Source organism: Amblyomma maculatum, chromosome 1, assembly GCF_055883805.1.
Source record: "Amblyomma maculatum isolate TAMU_Amacu chromosome 1, ASM5588380v1, whole genome shotgun sequence".
Taxonomy (NCBI): domain Eukaryota; kingdom Metazoa; phylum Arthropoda; class Arachnida; order Ixodida; family Ixodidae; genus Amblyomma; species Amblyomma maculatum.
The window spans coordinates 99,631,797-99,647,835 of NC_139344.1; the positions used below are offsets into that span (position 1 = coordinate 99,631,797).

The following is a 16,039-nucleotide window of genomic DNA, read 5'->3' on the forward strand; positions in this document are numbered from 1 at the left end:
GCTGTACGGTTATAGGTTCCTTAGCTTATCGACGCACTGCACGGCCAATGGTCGTCTATCACCGTAGTGTGAGGTTTTCGGCCCCGCAACACCGACGTAACTGATCAGTGGGCGGTCATCGGATCAAAGGCCGAGCGAGAACTTGACACCCGAGGAGTGAACAGCCTGAACAGCTACGCTTGTCTGTAGCCTAATTGTGTTAGAAAAAGGAAAACAAGAAGCTACACTTCATATGCCCCCCCTTTCCATCAGCAATGACCTTGCGGAAATGTTAGTTGGCGCCGAACTGCCGGCTCGTTCAGCGACGAGTAGGCCTAGCACGAGTACGTTGTTCGGGTCTTAAGTTTTGCGATTACGGAGCACGCATTCACAAGCTTTAGCGGTTGCATGCAGCCATCGAGTGCAGTTCTGGCAGTAGCGACCCCAAATCGACGACTGCTTACATTACAAAGTGAGTGCACATTGAGCGGGAAGCGTCAATATGTGACCCTGTCTAGCCAGCGCAGCCGGCAGCTGTCAGCGCTGCTTGTGTGTATATCCGGTGCAGGCAGGGGACGTAGCATCCACGATGCTTCTTGCAGCGCAGTTGTAGTTTATGAACAAATAAAGGTGCAACTGGTATGAGAAGAAGTGGATAGTTTTGGTATTGCTAGCTCAGCTTGCATTTTATGCTGTGCGAACGAGCAGCATACATCCAGTCATTGCAAAAGCTATGTAAACAAACACGCTGGGAGTGCAGTCGTAATCCACGAATCTGCGCATTCCTGCGAGAGTTTAGGGTTCACACACTAAATACGAAATGGTGTATGCTTACGTTGAAGCACTCATGAGTCATTTGCTGGAGAAGCACTAGAAAAATGCAAGGTGAAGCTCGGGACTCTGTCGCAGTCACTCGCACGGCTGCGGGGGAGGCGAGACTGCAACTGCGGCGGATGGGAGGCTCTTGTTCGGTGCGGGCATGCAGTGAAGAGCAATCTAATCGCTTTGGGATTTGTGATGACGGGACTGAAGCGGCGGCGGCACATGCTTTTGTGCGCTGGCCGTGGCCAGACTGAACATATAGTTTTGCAAAAATGCTTTACCAGCTGAAAATAATTAATTCTGACTAAAACGCGCATATAACAGCAAGTCAATAGGTACCGCTTCGTTAGTTTTGTCGGCTCCCCTAATGTCGCAAGGTATGCTCTCGTGTCAAGGTATGCTTGTTTGAAATTTACTCTTAGTTTTTGGACCGAAAGAGCGACAGCAATAGCTGAACAATCTGGAACATGACGCAGACCCCTCCCCACTTTCGCAGGGCATGTACACGGCCAAAGGAGACGTTGGACAAGTGCTTTTTTATATCCGGGAGCACTTGTTGCTAAAACAAGCTAACTCTCATAATGTAAGAATAATATGCTTCTGATTGTATGCCTAAATTGTACAGCATGATCCCGTCAATTTTGGCCTCCTCGGCAATCGCTAGACGAAGCTCAAAACAAGTTCGAGGATCACTAAGGTCACATATATTGTAGTGAAGGCCTCTAAAAGAAAAGAATATATGTGAATAAAATAATTTGGTGAAGAAAAAAAAACACTCAGTGACCACCATTAATGGCGTACATGCAAGAGTGCAGCCGACACCGTGAGTAGCAGACAACATGGAGATGATATCTCAGCCAATGACGTCAGTAGCCAATGGTTGCCAGACCAGAAAGCTGATTCCGATATTAATAATAGAAATTGATTTTAAAATTATCTACTGCACGGAATGAGCTCAAATATCGATGATTTATAATTTAACATGCGAGGAGTGAAATGCAATAGTCAGTTTATGCTCAGTTGTTAGCTGTCATGGCCCCTTTAAGGCGTCCTCACGCAGGTAAGGAGCATTTCAAAATTTGGCCCATAGAGTTTTGCCACATCACATGACCATGTGGCATGGCTGATTTGGCAGGAGCTTCCAACTTGGCTTTCTCAATTCAGATGGGAGGGTGAGGGGAATGAAATCCTCCAGGACCCTAGTTAGCCATGCTGTCCCTAGGCCACATAGGTGCATTCACATGGCTTAGTTAAGTGGGGCTTTATATCTATGTTGAAGGATCTTTCACATAATGTAGCTTACGACTGTATGCTTAATAGGTTTTGTGATATAATACAGGTACAGATTAAGAGGCTAGTGATTGAGTGAGCGGCAGAGCGCGTGTAGCAAGCAAGGATTTGCAAGGGGAGTCGTGGATTGGAACCTTGAACGTGTTGCTCCATGCCCTTAAAGGCAAAGCTTAAAGGCCCACTGTCGGAATGACCTTTTAATAAAAGCAAAAGAGTCCAGTGCTTCGATCAGTTACCGGAGATAGTCTGTGCAAAATGCTACAGCGATACGGGCGCCGCAAAGCAGCAAAAATACAAATCAAAGCTCTCTCATCCTCGTTGGGAAACCAGCTTCCCCGTTCTCTGCGAGCCGTTAGGCTGACTTCGTAGTTGCAATCGACATCGATTGGTCCGTCTCGTTAACTGACAGGTGAAGGATGGGCGTACACCACTAATTGTGTCCACCGCTTGCTGCGCGCTTTTCCCTTGCCACGGTTGGACTGAATGCAACGGCATGCGCTCCCGCACCCCTTTTCTCTTTTTCTTTTTTTCGTGCACACAGAGACCACACCCTACCTCCCGCTTAACTTGGAGGAGGAAGGGGAATTTGGCTTGCGGAGGCTAGACGACCGGGTAGGGGAGTGAAAAACCTTTGCAAGAGAACGGGAGGAGTGAAACACGACAGAATTAGGTGACTGTGGTGGCTGTAGCTGCATTATTAATTACTCTTTTCAAAAACATTTTGTGGCATTGCATTCTGGGGACGAAGTCTCATAGTCACCGGGGAAGGAAATATTTTCGACCGGAGGGTGGACAGTGGGCCTTTAAGCGTCCCCTAATTTTCTTTAGGCCTTTGTTGCCAGACAAGTATTGGCATGCACCTACACATAATGTAGTGATGTCCTTGCACCATCATGCAAGGGTACAGTCGAACCTGGATATATCAGTTTTGAAGAGGATCGCAAAATAGTTCAGTGTATAGGTGATTTGATAAACAAGCCAACAGATGAGTTTCTCTGTAACCCAGAAGTGTGAATGCTATGTACCGATGCAGCGAGGTGCTACTCGCCTGTATACTGGCAGTGACAGCACACTGCTCGCCGCAGACAAGCTAACCCACGAGGCGCACGTGCACAGGGTAGCACCTCGCACCAGGTGCTGAAAAGGGGTGCACTGGGCACCCCCTCACATTCCACTCTTTGGGCCAGACCAGAGTGTCGGTGTGCTCGCATCTCGTGGCGGAAGTGCCTTTGGAGTTTGGGTTCGCTTCAAAGGATGGTGCTTTGGCAATAACCACCACCAATCATAAGAGGTCTAATTCTATTATTGGTGCACTACAAACGGGATCACTGAATTAAAATTCGGTACAGTTGGTTTCTGTGTCGCCTTACAACAGCGAATGCAGGCCATGTGAGAGCCACTGCAAGCTTTTGTTCAGTTAAGCTGGCTTCACCACCTGACCACTGGTGCACCGAACGCTGGCTTCCCTACATGACAGCACATTCGTGTTGAAAACAAGGAACCAAAGGCCACTTTCAAGCGGACTCGGCGTTTACCTCATCACGCAGTTTTACAGTGTTATCTTTGCCAGCAGGTGCCCAAGGATGCTCACTGGACTTTGCTTCATGTGGGCAAAATTATCACGGGAGTGCCATTAGGTGAAGCGCCCTGTGTTACTCTTGTGCACGGCTCGGAGTTCGGTATATTGGCGGGAGTTCAGTAGATGCAAATACTGCTCTACTTATGCGTTGGATTTCCAAGGGGATATTCGGGCAGTTCAATATAAGCACTAATTTCATATACCAGGCTTTGATATATCCGGGTTCTACAATATTTTTCCCATGTCCATGATTTAGATAAACTGAATTGTGCGAAGTCATTAAACATTATTTTTGGCATTAACGAAAAGGTCACCTTCTTGGTTGAATTATGATATGCTGAATAACTGCATACTATTAATCAGAGAAACCGCCCGGCAAAGTTTCACCATTTAAAAACCAATCTGCTGCCATTTTCTTAGACATCACAAACATTTTCGTGTTTTTTATTTTGTTTTTTTTTGCCATTTCTAAAAAGTGCTAAGGCTCCTTCCTTGACAGTGACTAAGAATGTGAAGGACGAGTTTGTTTAGCGACAAGTTTGTTCTTGCACAAGCATGTTAGTAAGAGGACACCTGACGTCTCTATAAAACTGATCAACATCAACGTCTTTTGCACACACTGAATAGTAACAGGTAGTGTTACTGATAAGCAGTTGTGAGCAGTTTGCTTTCTGAGCTGATGGGGCCTCAATCTTTTAAGCACGAAAGTAGCACGGCATCTATTCGCTCCACTTTTGAATTGTTTTTGTTGTCATGCTTGTACTTGTTGCTACAACACAGGTATAAGCATGAATAAAAAAAAACTTGAACATTGCAGTGCGAAGGGGCCACTTTGTTTGCATTTTGTGATCACCTCTGCTTGTCTGTTACACTGTAGTCCTAATGCACAGGACAACAACCATATTGTGAATGAACTTTCCGGCTATGCCAGCAGGGCACATGCTGCTTTAGCGAAACTGGTAGTGCATTGATAATTAAACGTCAGTGACATGTCGAAGAGCATACTTGTAAAGCAAATGCCTTCTTAAACAGCGCTGTCACATAAGCACAACTAGCTTTAAACTTGGCTGTTGTTGGCGTCATGTTCACTTTTTTTTTTTTCTGCAGAAGGCATTTTCTGACAGTAAGGCACTTCAGGTAGTAGTATCACCTTTCAAGTTTGCAGCATGATAAGAAAGAGGGGACATCAATGTTTTGGAGCTCCGGGAAGCCCCATGAGGCTGCAGTGTGTCTGCCGATTTTCTACTCCTTTGTCTAGCATGTGACGTGTTGTCTGCTACCTGCGAACATATAAGCCATCACGTGCTGACATTTCACAACAATGGTGGTGGCATGTGGCAGATGCAAAATGCCTGTAGCCCAGTAGTCTGGTTTGTTTCACTCCTCTTATATTCACGCCATCATGCCGCTGCCTTCGGACACATGCATCGCCTAGTCGCGCTGTTTCGGACACTGCTTTGCATGTAGCTGGTGTTTTAGATTTATTCTAGGATGGGGTCACGTGGTTCTAATGTCTATATGCCCCGCGTATCGGGGAGGTTGCATCGCCTGGTGGCGGTGTCATAAAATGCAGGTGGGGCTCCCCGGCGGCCTTTCTACTTGGGTTTCTATGCAGTCGAAGGTTTTGACGCACGAAAATTGAGATTGTTCGGTTTATACGCTTAAACTGGAACTTGGGTCATGTCTAGAAACGACTGTTGTGTAGTGGGGTGCTCTAACAGCTCTAAATGCTCCATGGAAACATGTTTCTTCAAGTGTCCTGGCTGTCCTTACAAACAGGACCAGTGACAACAGTGGATTGTCTCTGGATGGAGAAAAAGTTCTACTCATGTCTCGATGCGTTTGTAATTATTTACTACATCGCTTTTTTGGTGATACTATGAAACGGTGATTTCCCATTATGTGTACCCCGTCAAGAAACATTAGTTTGTTTTAACTGCTTTTTTTCTTTAGTTCTATGCGAAAGACAGTTGCACGCTTTTTGCCACAACAGAGACCGCATCATGTGTGCAGAATATATATATATTTTTTGTTTTTCAAAGTGAATACAGCACGGATCGGATCATGTCTCACGCGTGGCTTTGGATTGTTTCTTAGCTCTGTATACAAGTCACTGTGTGTTTTAACTGCTGGTGAGCTGGGAAGTGTCGCTGCTGTACGTACGCAACTCGTTCTAGATTTGGCATAGCTCCCGCGATTTCTCGCTTAGCTGCGGAGTGTCATTCGCTGCGTGCATTTGCAGAATGGCGTGCTGCAGATTTTTATTTGCGCAGATATATCGGTATCTAGCCGGCATGAAGTCAGCACATTCGTGCACGTTTAACAGCATTGTGATTGTTTGATTATGATGCAGAAAAAAGTCATGATTATGACATTCACTGAATTTCCCCTTGCTTTAGTGCCCCATTTGTAAGTGGAAAGATATATTTGCCTGGATTTATTCCTAACACATCTTGTCGATTTCTGTTGATGCATATTTGCTTTCTTGTGCATTTAATAAAGATAATAGCCCCTGGGGGACTACCAAAAACAGCAGAATCTGCAGCCAGCAGTTTGTGAATGGTGAAAAATTAAATGACCAGAAGAGCCTGTCGTACCTACCTACAGTATTTCCGACTGTTTACAGGTGCTCAACCTCCGGGACATCTGAGAGGTATCAAGGGTAACTTTAATAATTTTTAGTGGCAACATGGATTGCAACATGGATCGCATTATGTTTCACGCATGCCATTCAATGGTTTAGGAACTCTTTGTGTACATCTGTGTTTACACAAGACGATACGCGAGCCGTGAAGCATTGCTTGTGGGTGCATGCTACTCATTCTCGATTTGGCACAGCTGGCCCATAAGTTTTCAGTTATAGAATATCTTTCGGTTCGTGCACTTACTGAATGGGTATGCTGCAGCTCTTTTATTTGTACAAATAATGTTGTTTCTGACATGCATGAACTTGGAAATTGCCACACATGTAACACCTTTGTGATGGTTGGGTGCTAACTATGTGTCCTGACTGGAACTTTTACTTAAGTTCTCCTTGATTAACCTTCCCTTTTGTATTTAAATGAGAATCTTTTGACTGGAAAGTCATGTGGCAGTTGTGATATTTTATTCCCAGGGACTCATTTCGTAACTAATACCCTCTTTACACGGCCGGCTTAACCACGGTTATGCTTAACCGAGGTTACTGAACTTAACCACGGTTAACCGCCAATCGCGGTTAGCTGTGCTTACACAGCTCACCGCCATTCTCGGTTATGGCCGCCATTGCCCATAAAGTACAACCGAAGTGACGCGGTGATCTGTGGAACGAAGCAGCATTTACAAATATTTTATTTATAATGTAGTTTCCGGAGTGCCGTCTGGCAAGGCGTCAACAACGCAGTGAAGTCCCGCACGATGGCAGCACCTCATCGACCATCGTAAACACCGCCTCGTTGGCCCCTCCTCCCGCAGACCGTACGCGAACGACACGGCGGTTCGCTAGCGCCGACGTCAGAAACAAAGTGTGCTAAATTTATTGGCATCTGGAATACTGAGCCGAATATCAGAATTGAATCACTCCTGATCACTGACCAGCGGCAAATTGCTGGCAAGACCGATAACCGCGATACTATCAAGTTTCTGTTCAAGACAGCTGCCGCCGCTACATTGCGGCTCATTGTCCTGCTTATACTAGCTCTGCGATTAATGTATCACCAAAGTTTATCATATCGTTATTTTACGGCGGCAGAATAGGATTCACAATAAAGATGTTTCATGAGTACACCATTTCGACTGCGTTGATCAGTTCCAAAGCGCCGATCGCCGCGGCTACGAAGATAAATAATTTAGGCCTATCGACGACTAGGGGGTTACGCACCCCGCCGTACTTCGCCGCGCTCACTCGCTTCACCGCCGCGGTAAGTGTAACATACCTCAGCCTGCTCGCAGCATCCCGCACTGCAAGCGTTGCGAACTTGTGCACTTTCATTATAAAGCTAAGACCGCGCAGTTTTTGACATTCCGTGCTCAGTACCAAGCCGCACAAACGATACTGCAAACACAGGACGGGGTTTCAGTACGCAGACGCCGAGTGGCACAGCAGACACCGGATTTTCAATACGGGCAAACGAGTACACTGCTGAAGCAGACACGCTCGTACGCTTCGCGCATTCAAGTGCCGACGAGCAGCCTCCGTCAACATACGCTGCCATAACCTTGGTTAACGACGCAAACCGAGGTCGCCAAATTCGGTTTGCGATAACCATGGTTAGGGGTGTAACTGTGGTTTAGTCTGCCGTGTAAACGGGCTAACCACGGTATCGCGTAACCGCAGTTACGCTAACCGTGGTTAACTCTGCCCGTGTAAAGAGGGTATAATAGCTCCTGAAGGTTGCTGGACGCATGTTTGCATTGCTTTCAAATTTAGTAAAGAGAGTTCGTGGCAGCCAAACTTTCGTTAATGACGACGAATAAAATGACCCGAAGGACCCACCGTACGTATACCCACAATATTTCAACAGCTTACAGATGGTCTACAGGAAGATTTCAAAGTGACAAGTGTGATTTATTTTTGGTGGTTTTTCAGCATTTAATTTCAACCTTCTAATGCAAGTTAGTAAATTGAATGGCGCAAAATTTTTAAATGAAGCTTTTCACCTGTTACAGGTGAAGCAAAAATGTTGCAATGCCAGCCGTTAAAAAAAAAAAAAAACTCATTTGAAACGCAAACTTTAGCATAAAAGTTTAAGAGGTTAAACAATGAAAAATGCCTTACAGCTTTCATCTTCTTTCATACCAAGTGTAACTTGAAAGCTATGCACGTAGGCATCGCGAAAAATCGGGGTAAATATCTAGTGTTGGGCGATAGGACATGAAAACGTAAGAAGGTACTTCTGAGCAGCCCGGGTTGCCGCTCTCATTTCTTAATTAATCTTACATTGTATAGATTATGCCACAATCGTTGTGTGCGATTTTTATCTGCTGTAGTGGTGGTCCAGTTATGCACAGCTTTCCACTATCTAACTGAGCTTGAGAGGGGACTGCATGCGGGGAGGTAGCCGCACCAAAAACTAGCGCTACTCAAGATAGTCGAGGTTCAAGCTACAAACAATGCGCTCTTGCTATTTCAACGACGCGTTCCAATGGTATCTAATTCAATAAAGATGATGCAAATTATTTCCGATTAGTCCAGCAAGCTTTCCTGTACATAAGCGTGCCGCCATAACGCTTTTTCACTCACCTCTCAACGGCCGCTTGATCGGGGGCACGAAACAGCACTATGTTGCACTCCAGGAAAACTAACTGAACTTATCAGTTTTTCTCCGAACACAGTGCAAGCGTGGGTATTGATTTTAAAACACAAAAAGAGGGACGGTGATCATAAGCTTTACGGCGTAGCTGGTCTTAGTGACTTGTTTGCAGCAAGCATTTCGTGTGAACGCGGGTCGAGTTGTCCCGCTTCGGGCGAAAGTCAGACTGCCACTTTGAGCAGTTCAAATCATTTTCGGGTGCTGTTGCCATGGAAATGATCGCCATGCACTCGCACAAACGGCAGATCACATGTGCGAACTTCTGCTGCGCTTGCTGCACAGCAGTGAGGCAGCCGGGGACTGTGCCCCGCCTGTGCTTCCCGCAGCTGCTGGTAGGTGGCTTTCAGTGGCGCCCTTACAGGCGGTGCGCGGGGCGTATGCACTTGTCTTTTTTTTCTTGAATCCACATGCTTCCTCTGCTGTTCCAACTGCTGCATATTGAGGATTCTTCACTGCACTGTAAACGCTGTGAAGCATCCTCAAAAACTCGATGGGGCAGTTTGCAAACAAGCAGCCCTGCTACAGTGTTGGCACTGTTCTGAGAAGGGTTGTGGCGGATCTTACGATTTTGGAAGTGTTTGGTTTCCTTCTCAAATGTATAGACAACCATTTTTCAGGTGTTCATTAGATAAAATTCCTTCGATGCCAGCAGGTCTTGGCAGGTTTTTATGGGTCGTCCAATTATTTCTACTTTCAGATAATTCAAACATTTTTAATGGTCTCTTAATGACCAAAGTAATGAGATGTATTGCAATCAGCACAAGAATTATGGAGTTTCGTTGGGACAATAATACCTGCATGCCTGACGTGTTTCTGGTTTGACAATCCTATGTTACGGCCATTACCGGTATGCTCATAGCATTACAGCACATGTTGCCACTAATCATATGTACAGTGTGTACCACATGCGCTTGGCTGCTGTTCACCAATATGTATAAAGCTGCAGTCATGGCAGGAGCCCTGTCTTCACATACACGACACGACTGGTGTTTATGTAGTGTGGTGTATGCAAACGCAAATACCAGGAAGAGTTTTGCTTGAGCAAAACATACCTAGTACATAACAGCAACCCAAATTAAAATAAGAGGAGCCAGTTCCCTCCCTAAATTTGAGAAATATCTGAAAATTAAAGTTGCTACATGCTATGTTTCAGCTCCTAAATGATGCGGCTGTGTTTCTGCGGTTGCTGCTTTTTATTTGAAGCTGACGGTTGACTGAATGAAGTAAAGCTTTCGTTGGCAGAATTTGTAAATTAATCTTGGACAGCACTGTCTTGTTCACGGTGCTTAAGGTGAGAACTGTGGATGTGTCTTCATGTATTCTCTGGTGATGCCCACCTCACTGGCAGGCATAATATCATCTTGGTGAGCATTTTCTGCAAAGTGTCACCTCACCAGCCATGGCAAGGTTCACTGCACCATGGCAGCACCTTAATAAGCCACGCTGACATTGAACATTACGGTTTAATGAGCTCAGTTGTGCATCATGAGCTCAAATTAATTGAATGATGTTTTAATGATATTGATAGGCGTGTCCCACAATGTTGGAGGAGGTTCTTCCACAAAACAACTATTTTTGATGATGTGAGTGGTAGTTGGTAACACTTGAGAGAAATTCGTTCAACTGACACTCCAAAGGTTGAATTTTATTAGTGACTGCTTTGGTGACTCGAGTTTTCCTTGGTTAATGTCCTAAAATTTCAGGTGCATGGTATCATACAATCATGTAAAGATAACTTCTGTTATCTTTTCTAGCACACTAATGACACAAGAAGCAGTCATTACAATCAGAGGAGTACCTTTGAGCAGTTACTTGGAAGACTTCGTTGCCAAAGCCATCTCTTCAAATGCTGGGAAGGTGAGTCTTTTTTTCTTGCCAGCTCTGTTGCTTCATATAATTGTGGATATTTCTTATTTGCAATTTTTCTTTTCTGTATACTTCGTGGATCGATACTGACAGCATAGAAATCCAAATTTTGTTTGTCGTTTGGATTAGAGGTGGGCACGGGCTGAAATTTTGAGCCCGAGCCCGGCCTAGCCCGACACTTCAAGGACTTGAGCCCAGCCCGGCCCTGTGCTCAGACTTGAGGCCCGGCCCAGGCCGACATGCTTCACGTGGAGTTGATGATGCAGATGTGTTTATTAAAGATACTGAAATGTTGAGTTCTCAAGGTCAAGATGCCTAATTTATAGCATATATAGACGCACATCACATGCATAGAATTATCAGGCAAAAACAAGTTGTGCTTTGATGAAGGCTTAGGGCATTCGCGGCACTCCTGGATGATGAATACAGCAGCGCTAAAGTTTCTTTCGGTGCTCTAACTTGTGGCTGAAATGACCTAGAAATAACAGAAGTATTTAGAAAAGTTTTGGATAAGCTGCTTATTTGCTTCCCCAAAAGTGCGCTAGCTCTAAATCTAAACAAGGGGTTGATCTGTGGCCAAGTACTCAGTGAGCTCGCCTCACTCATCATGCCTTTGATGTGTGCTTTTTACGGCACTGGCAAGGTGCCACTACTTCATTGCCTGCTCCGAGAAACAAGGAAACTCAAGTACCGTGGATGCTTTGCGCTATGTCCTGCTTCAATCAGGCCATGTCGAGGCCAAGATCATGCCACAACAGAGACGCGTGAGACGGTAACGTGGTGCGAATCTTGAAACGGGTGCCTAAACACCTGCGCCTGGGTTACCAAAGTGGAGACGCGAAATACGAAACTCAGTAGCCCACTATCGGCTCCACTGCTGGGTCATTGACGGCTAACAGATATTCGTTCACAGCAGGAGGTAGGTGTAGAGGAAAGGAGGGTTGACTCCAGGCAAGAACTTAAAAGCTTTCGTGAGGGAAGGGCACAGAAGCCTATCGCACCATGGCTATAATCATGCTTTCGCCAACGATACATGTGCTCAAAATTTAGGTGTCCGGCCTGGTCCTGCCCGCCTGCGACTAATATAACCTAGCTTGAGGCAGAGGCCTTCTGAGCGGACTGAGCTTGTGCACAGTTTTAGTTTGGTTAGAGTGTGCTCTTGTTAACTCGAAGTCAGTTAATTCATCATTTTCACTGGGCCCACAGTGCACGCGCATGCTTGCTAGAAGCAACCAAGCTATCATTTGAGTGAGGGAACAGTGGGAGATCATTCCCCACAAACATAAGCAGAATTAGTGGTAGCTGAGTTATGAGCTTTTGCAACATAGTCAGCTATTAGCATTTGTGTTCTTGTTTTCAAGTTGCTGTATTACAACCTTGCCATCTGCTCTGTCAAATTGACTTCCATGAGATTCCTTCAGTTTATACCGTGCAAGGGCAGATTAGCATTTCGAACTAAAAACGATAGAGGGAGGGATAGTTCATACTTTTTTTTATTGCTGAAGATTTGAAAAAGTGTTTAGATAAAGAATCAGAATAAGAAGAATGGAACTATCTACTCAAGCTGCATGTCTTTTGTAGGGCGGTACAGTTGACAAAAGTGATCTCCCCCAAGCTATCAGACCTTGCGAACTTCCCTCAAGATTTCTTATTAAAAATCGTCTGTTGCGGAACTTTGAGCCTTTTACGTTGTTTCCTCCTGCATTAGCCTTTAGCATTCATTGCTTGTAAATGTATCATAGTTTATATGTTACTGTAGCCATGCAGACCGTTAATGGTAGCCTGACTTCTGTGACATGGTACTTAGAAGTGCCTCTTGCTTAGATAAAAAAAATCAGTTGAATTCAAGGATCCCACTGTCACAATATTTGGTGTTGCAGGTTTGGTTTACTTGGCAGTTGTGCTTTATTTTTTTTGTGGATTCATCTTTGCTGACTTTTGCTTTACTTTCATCCAAACTTTTATTAATAATATGCATGTATTTTTGAACCAATGGTTGTGAGTGGTATGCAGTCAGTGAGGCCAAAAATTATACGTCTTGCATTGCATACGGCAGGTGTCCGGTATCACTCCGAGCAGCTCTGTTAGTTGTGTGATTTGTGTGTTGACTTTGTATCATTTGCAAACAGCAGAGGGCAGTGAAAATACAGCTGGACAGGTTCTCTTGCTTTTGAACGATTGTTTTTGCCTTAACTAGAAACTTTGCCCATCTACTGTGTGTTACTGTCGTAGTAGAAGGATAGTACACGTCTCTGCAAAGCCCCTGCTCAGTAGGTGCACGCAGAGACTCTGTTGAGCATTGGGCTTGCCTCGAGTACTCACTCAACTACTGTCCTTAGTATAGGCTGTGCTTTCTTGGTAAATAAGTTCACTGTGCAGGAAAATTGGCCTTGAGAGTTTTCCAAACGCCTGTATGACATTCTTTGCGCTAATGCCTCTTGTTTGCACGATGTGTTACAAAGACGGATGTGAATGAGTGAAGCATTGATGCTAAATTCTAATATGTCTTTTCTTAAATACATTGCTTTAGGAAAGTTGGTCTTCAGATCAGGAAAAAAACAACAGAAAAACTGTGTGAAAAACAGTGTAATTTCAACATTCCTTTCGGACCTATTTCCCTGATCATTGAGGAGTTGTGTTGCATGCCGTTGTAAAAGCGCATTTTATTTTGTGTACAGGGACGCTTGGCAATGGAGTGGGTCATTGGTCGCATGAGCCAAGAGGTGCAAGAGCTGACGAGTAGGACGGTAAAGAGTGTCGATGGGATCATCACATCAGCTGCCAAGAAAAGCATGGATGACCTGAGCCATTTGACTGCATCAGAGCCACACTACCACTTCAAGAACTGACATTGGCCCTAGCTAAGTGTGTATTTTCAAGGGGAAGATGCAAGACACAGGATTAGGAACCTTAACTAATTGATGACAAATGGCTGCCTCTGTTCAACCATTTGTCTATCGTTTCGGTGTGAGCACAATGACAGAGAAGCGCATCTTGAAGGTGGAAGTGGTTTGAGCCTAGTGGGTGTCTGAGGATGGATGCCTTTGACTATCTTGTCCCACTTAAATCCTTTCTTGCCCTGTACGGGCAATTGGCTGTATTTCTGTCACTGTGCCCGCACAAAGGTTGTGCATTTGTCATACATGTCTGATGTTCTTGATGTGCATTGCACTCTGTTCAGCTGTTTCTGTACGTGAACTGTTGTGACATGTTGATGGGACTGTTTTATCAATATCGGACTGGTGAGGTAAACCAGCTAGTTAACTGTAATGCATGCAGCTCAGTGCTTTTTGTGGCACTGGTCTCACTGCATGTAGGTCATATATTTATATCATATTGTAGGCCTAAAGCACTTAGTGAAACCAAGAAGCAAGGGTGTGCTGCGTTAGTATTCGTGCATTTCTTTTATTCTGGCAACTGTTTATTCACGTCTGACAGAATTTGCAGCCTCTCGGTATGGAGCTGAAGTTGTAAAAAGAATATTCATCACTGACATTGAATTCAACGCATGGTTTATATCTTAAAAATAGTAATCGCGCACAGTGTAATAGTGTACCAAAGTTCTTAGGTCAATGGTGTATGATCGCAACAAACCAGTGAAGTGTTGCGCTTGTATTATGCCTCTAGTGTCATGCTTGCTTTCCCATGCTGTTTTTTTTGTGTCGCTATGATAGTACTGGATGTATGTTATTTAATGTTTTGAATCTTAGGCGTTCACTTTTATTATGAAATGGAACATATTTGCAGCCTCACTTTTGTTCTTTACGCACAAGTTCTTTGCACACAAGTTCTTTGCGCACAAGTAGTCACCTATTTGATGGGACATCTGCGAACTAGCCTTGCATTATTTGGGCATAAGAAAAGTTGATTATTTGGCTTGGATTTTTTGTACCATTGCACACGATCCTTATTTCAGCTATGATTTATTATTGTGTATCTTAAAAACAATGGGTGCTGCATAACCATGTCTGGTATTGTACCTTAGATTCCTAATTTATTGACACTCAGGTTGTGTTAATATTTTCGGCAGGCTGTTTAATTTGTTGCATTGGGCGCCTTTTTTTTTTCTGCTATTGTATGCCGCATTAAATTTCAGGACAGATGACCATCAGTCTGTGTGGAGTGATGGAATGCATATATTTGGATCATGTAATGTGGACATCTATCAAATACTGTAATCTAATGCAGTGCTAAAATTTTTCTCAATATTGAACTGCAACAAAATTTTGAAGGAGGCTAATAAATGTGCAGCTTAACAGTTCTCATTGAAAGTAGTATAGGTATTCATAAGATATTACACTCAATCAAAAGTTTTTTTTTTTTTTGTAATCATTAAAAATGTGCCATTTTTCGTTGTGCCTGAAAAGCTGTAAGAACACCTAGCTGCAAGGTTTCTACGTAAGAATACAGTTTAAGATGTGTTCGGAAATTGTGCCACAGATGCATTGCTTAATTTCGGCTCATCATTTAATAGAAATTGGAGACATTTATACCTAATCATGAAACTTTGTGAAACTGTAGTTATAGTGTAAGTCCAGAGGGGGTAATGGAGACGTGATAAACCAATATGTTGCAGTGAAGACACAAGTGCGACTGCCACTTTCACTAGGTCTTTCAACTGTGATTAAGCAGTCCAGCATGCGTAACTGAAGTCCTCTTTCCTGTGCTGTTGGATTGCAGTGTAAACTTATTTGTACCTGCTGTCTGTGTTGCTGATGCTTCCACTACTGCTCTTGCAAAGTTACCAGTCTTGTAGTGTTGTGGCTGTCACGGTGCTCAGGTGTTGAGTATGACCTCTATTATTTGGGGGTATGTCAAAGAGTTGCGTCCAGTGTCTTGTCATCAATTGCTTGCACAACCTTACTGAAAAAACAGCTTGGCGCAAGCATTGTGGGATCAGCCAGTACCTTAAGAAATTCTTCCACTCTTGCTTTAGCATAGATGTTGGACTGAGTAGACGGAGGACATGCATGCATGCATTTGCTCCGGGAACAAATGAAACAGGCTATTTTTATAATGAGCTGAAGTTTTAAACATTTGGTGCAAACTACGCGTTGATGTGTGTATGTGTGCATGATAGCAGCAATGAAATGTACAGTATTTAATGCCCTGGTTTAGACTCTTTACAGTGAGCAAGTATCTGAAAAATGAGTCGAAGAACTGTTGAATAAACTTGGTACGAATAAAAATGGGAACACTTCACAGATGTAAA

The 16,039-nt window shown here is 44.2% G+C and overlaps 1 protein-coding gene across 1 annotated transcript in view; it reads left to right on the forward strand.

The window, feature by feature from the left end:
- Positions 1–16,039, forward strand: part of slmo (PRELI domain containing slowmo) — a 43,013-nt gene extending 26,974 nt beyond the window's left edge. The window contains exons 5-6 of the mRNA XM_084588656.1: positions 10,716–10,818; positions 13,506–16,039. Coding sequence (XP_084444782.1) covers positions 10,716–10,818; positions 13,506–13,676 — 274 coding nt within the window. The 3' untranslated portion in view covers positions 13,677–16,039. The remainder of the gene's footprint in view (positions 1–10,715; positions 10,819–13,505) is intronic.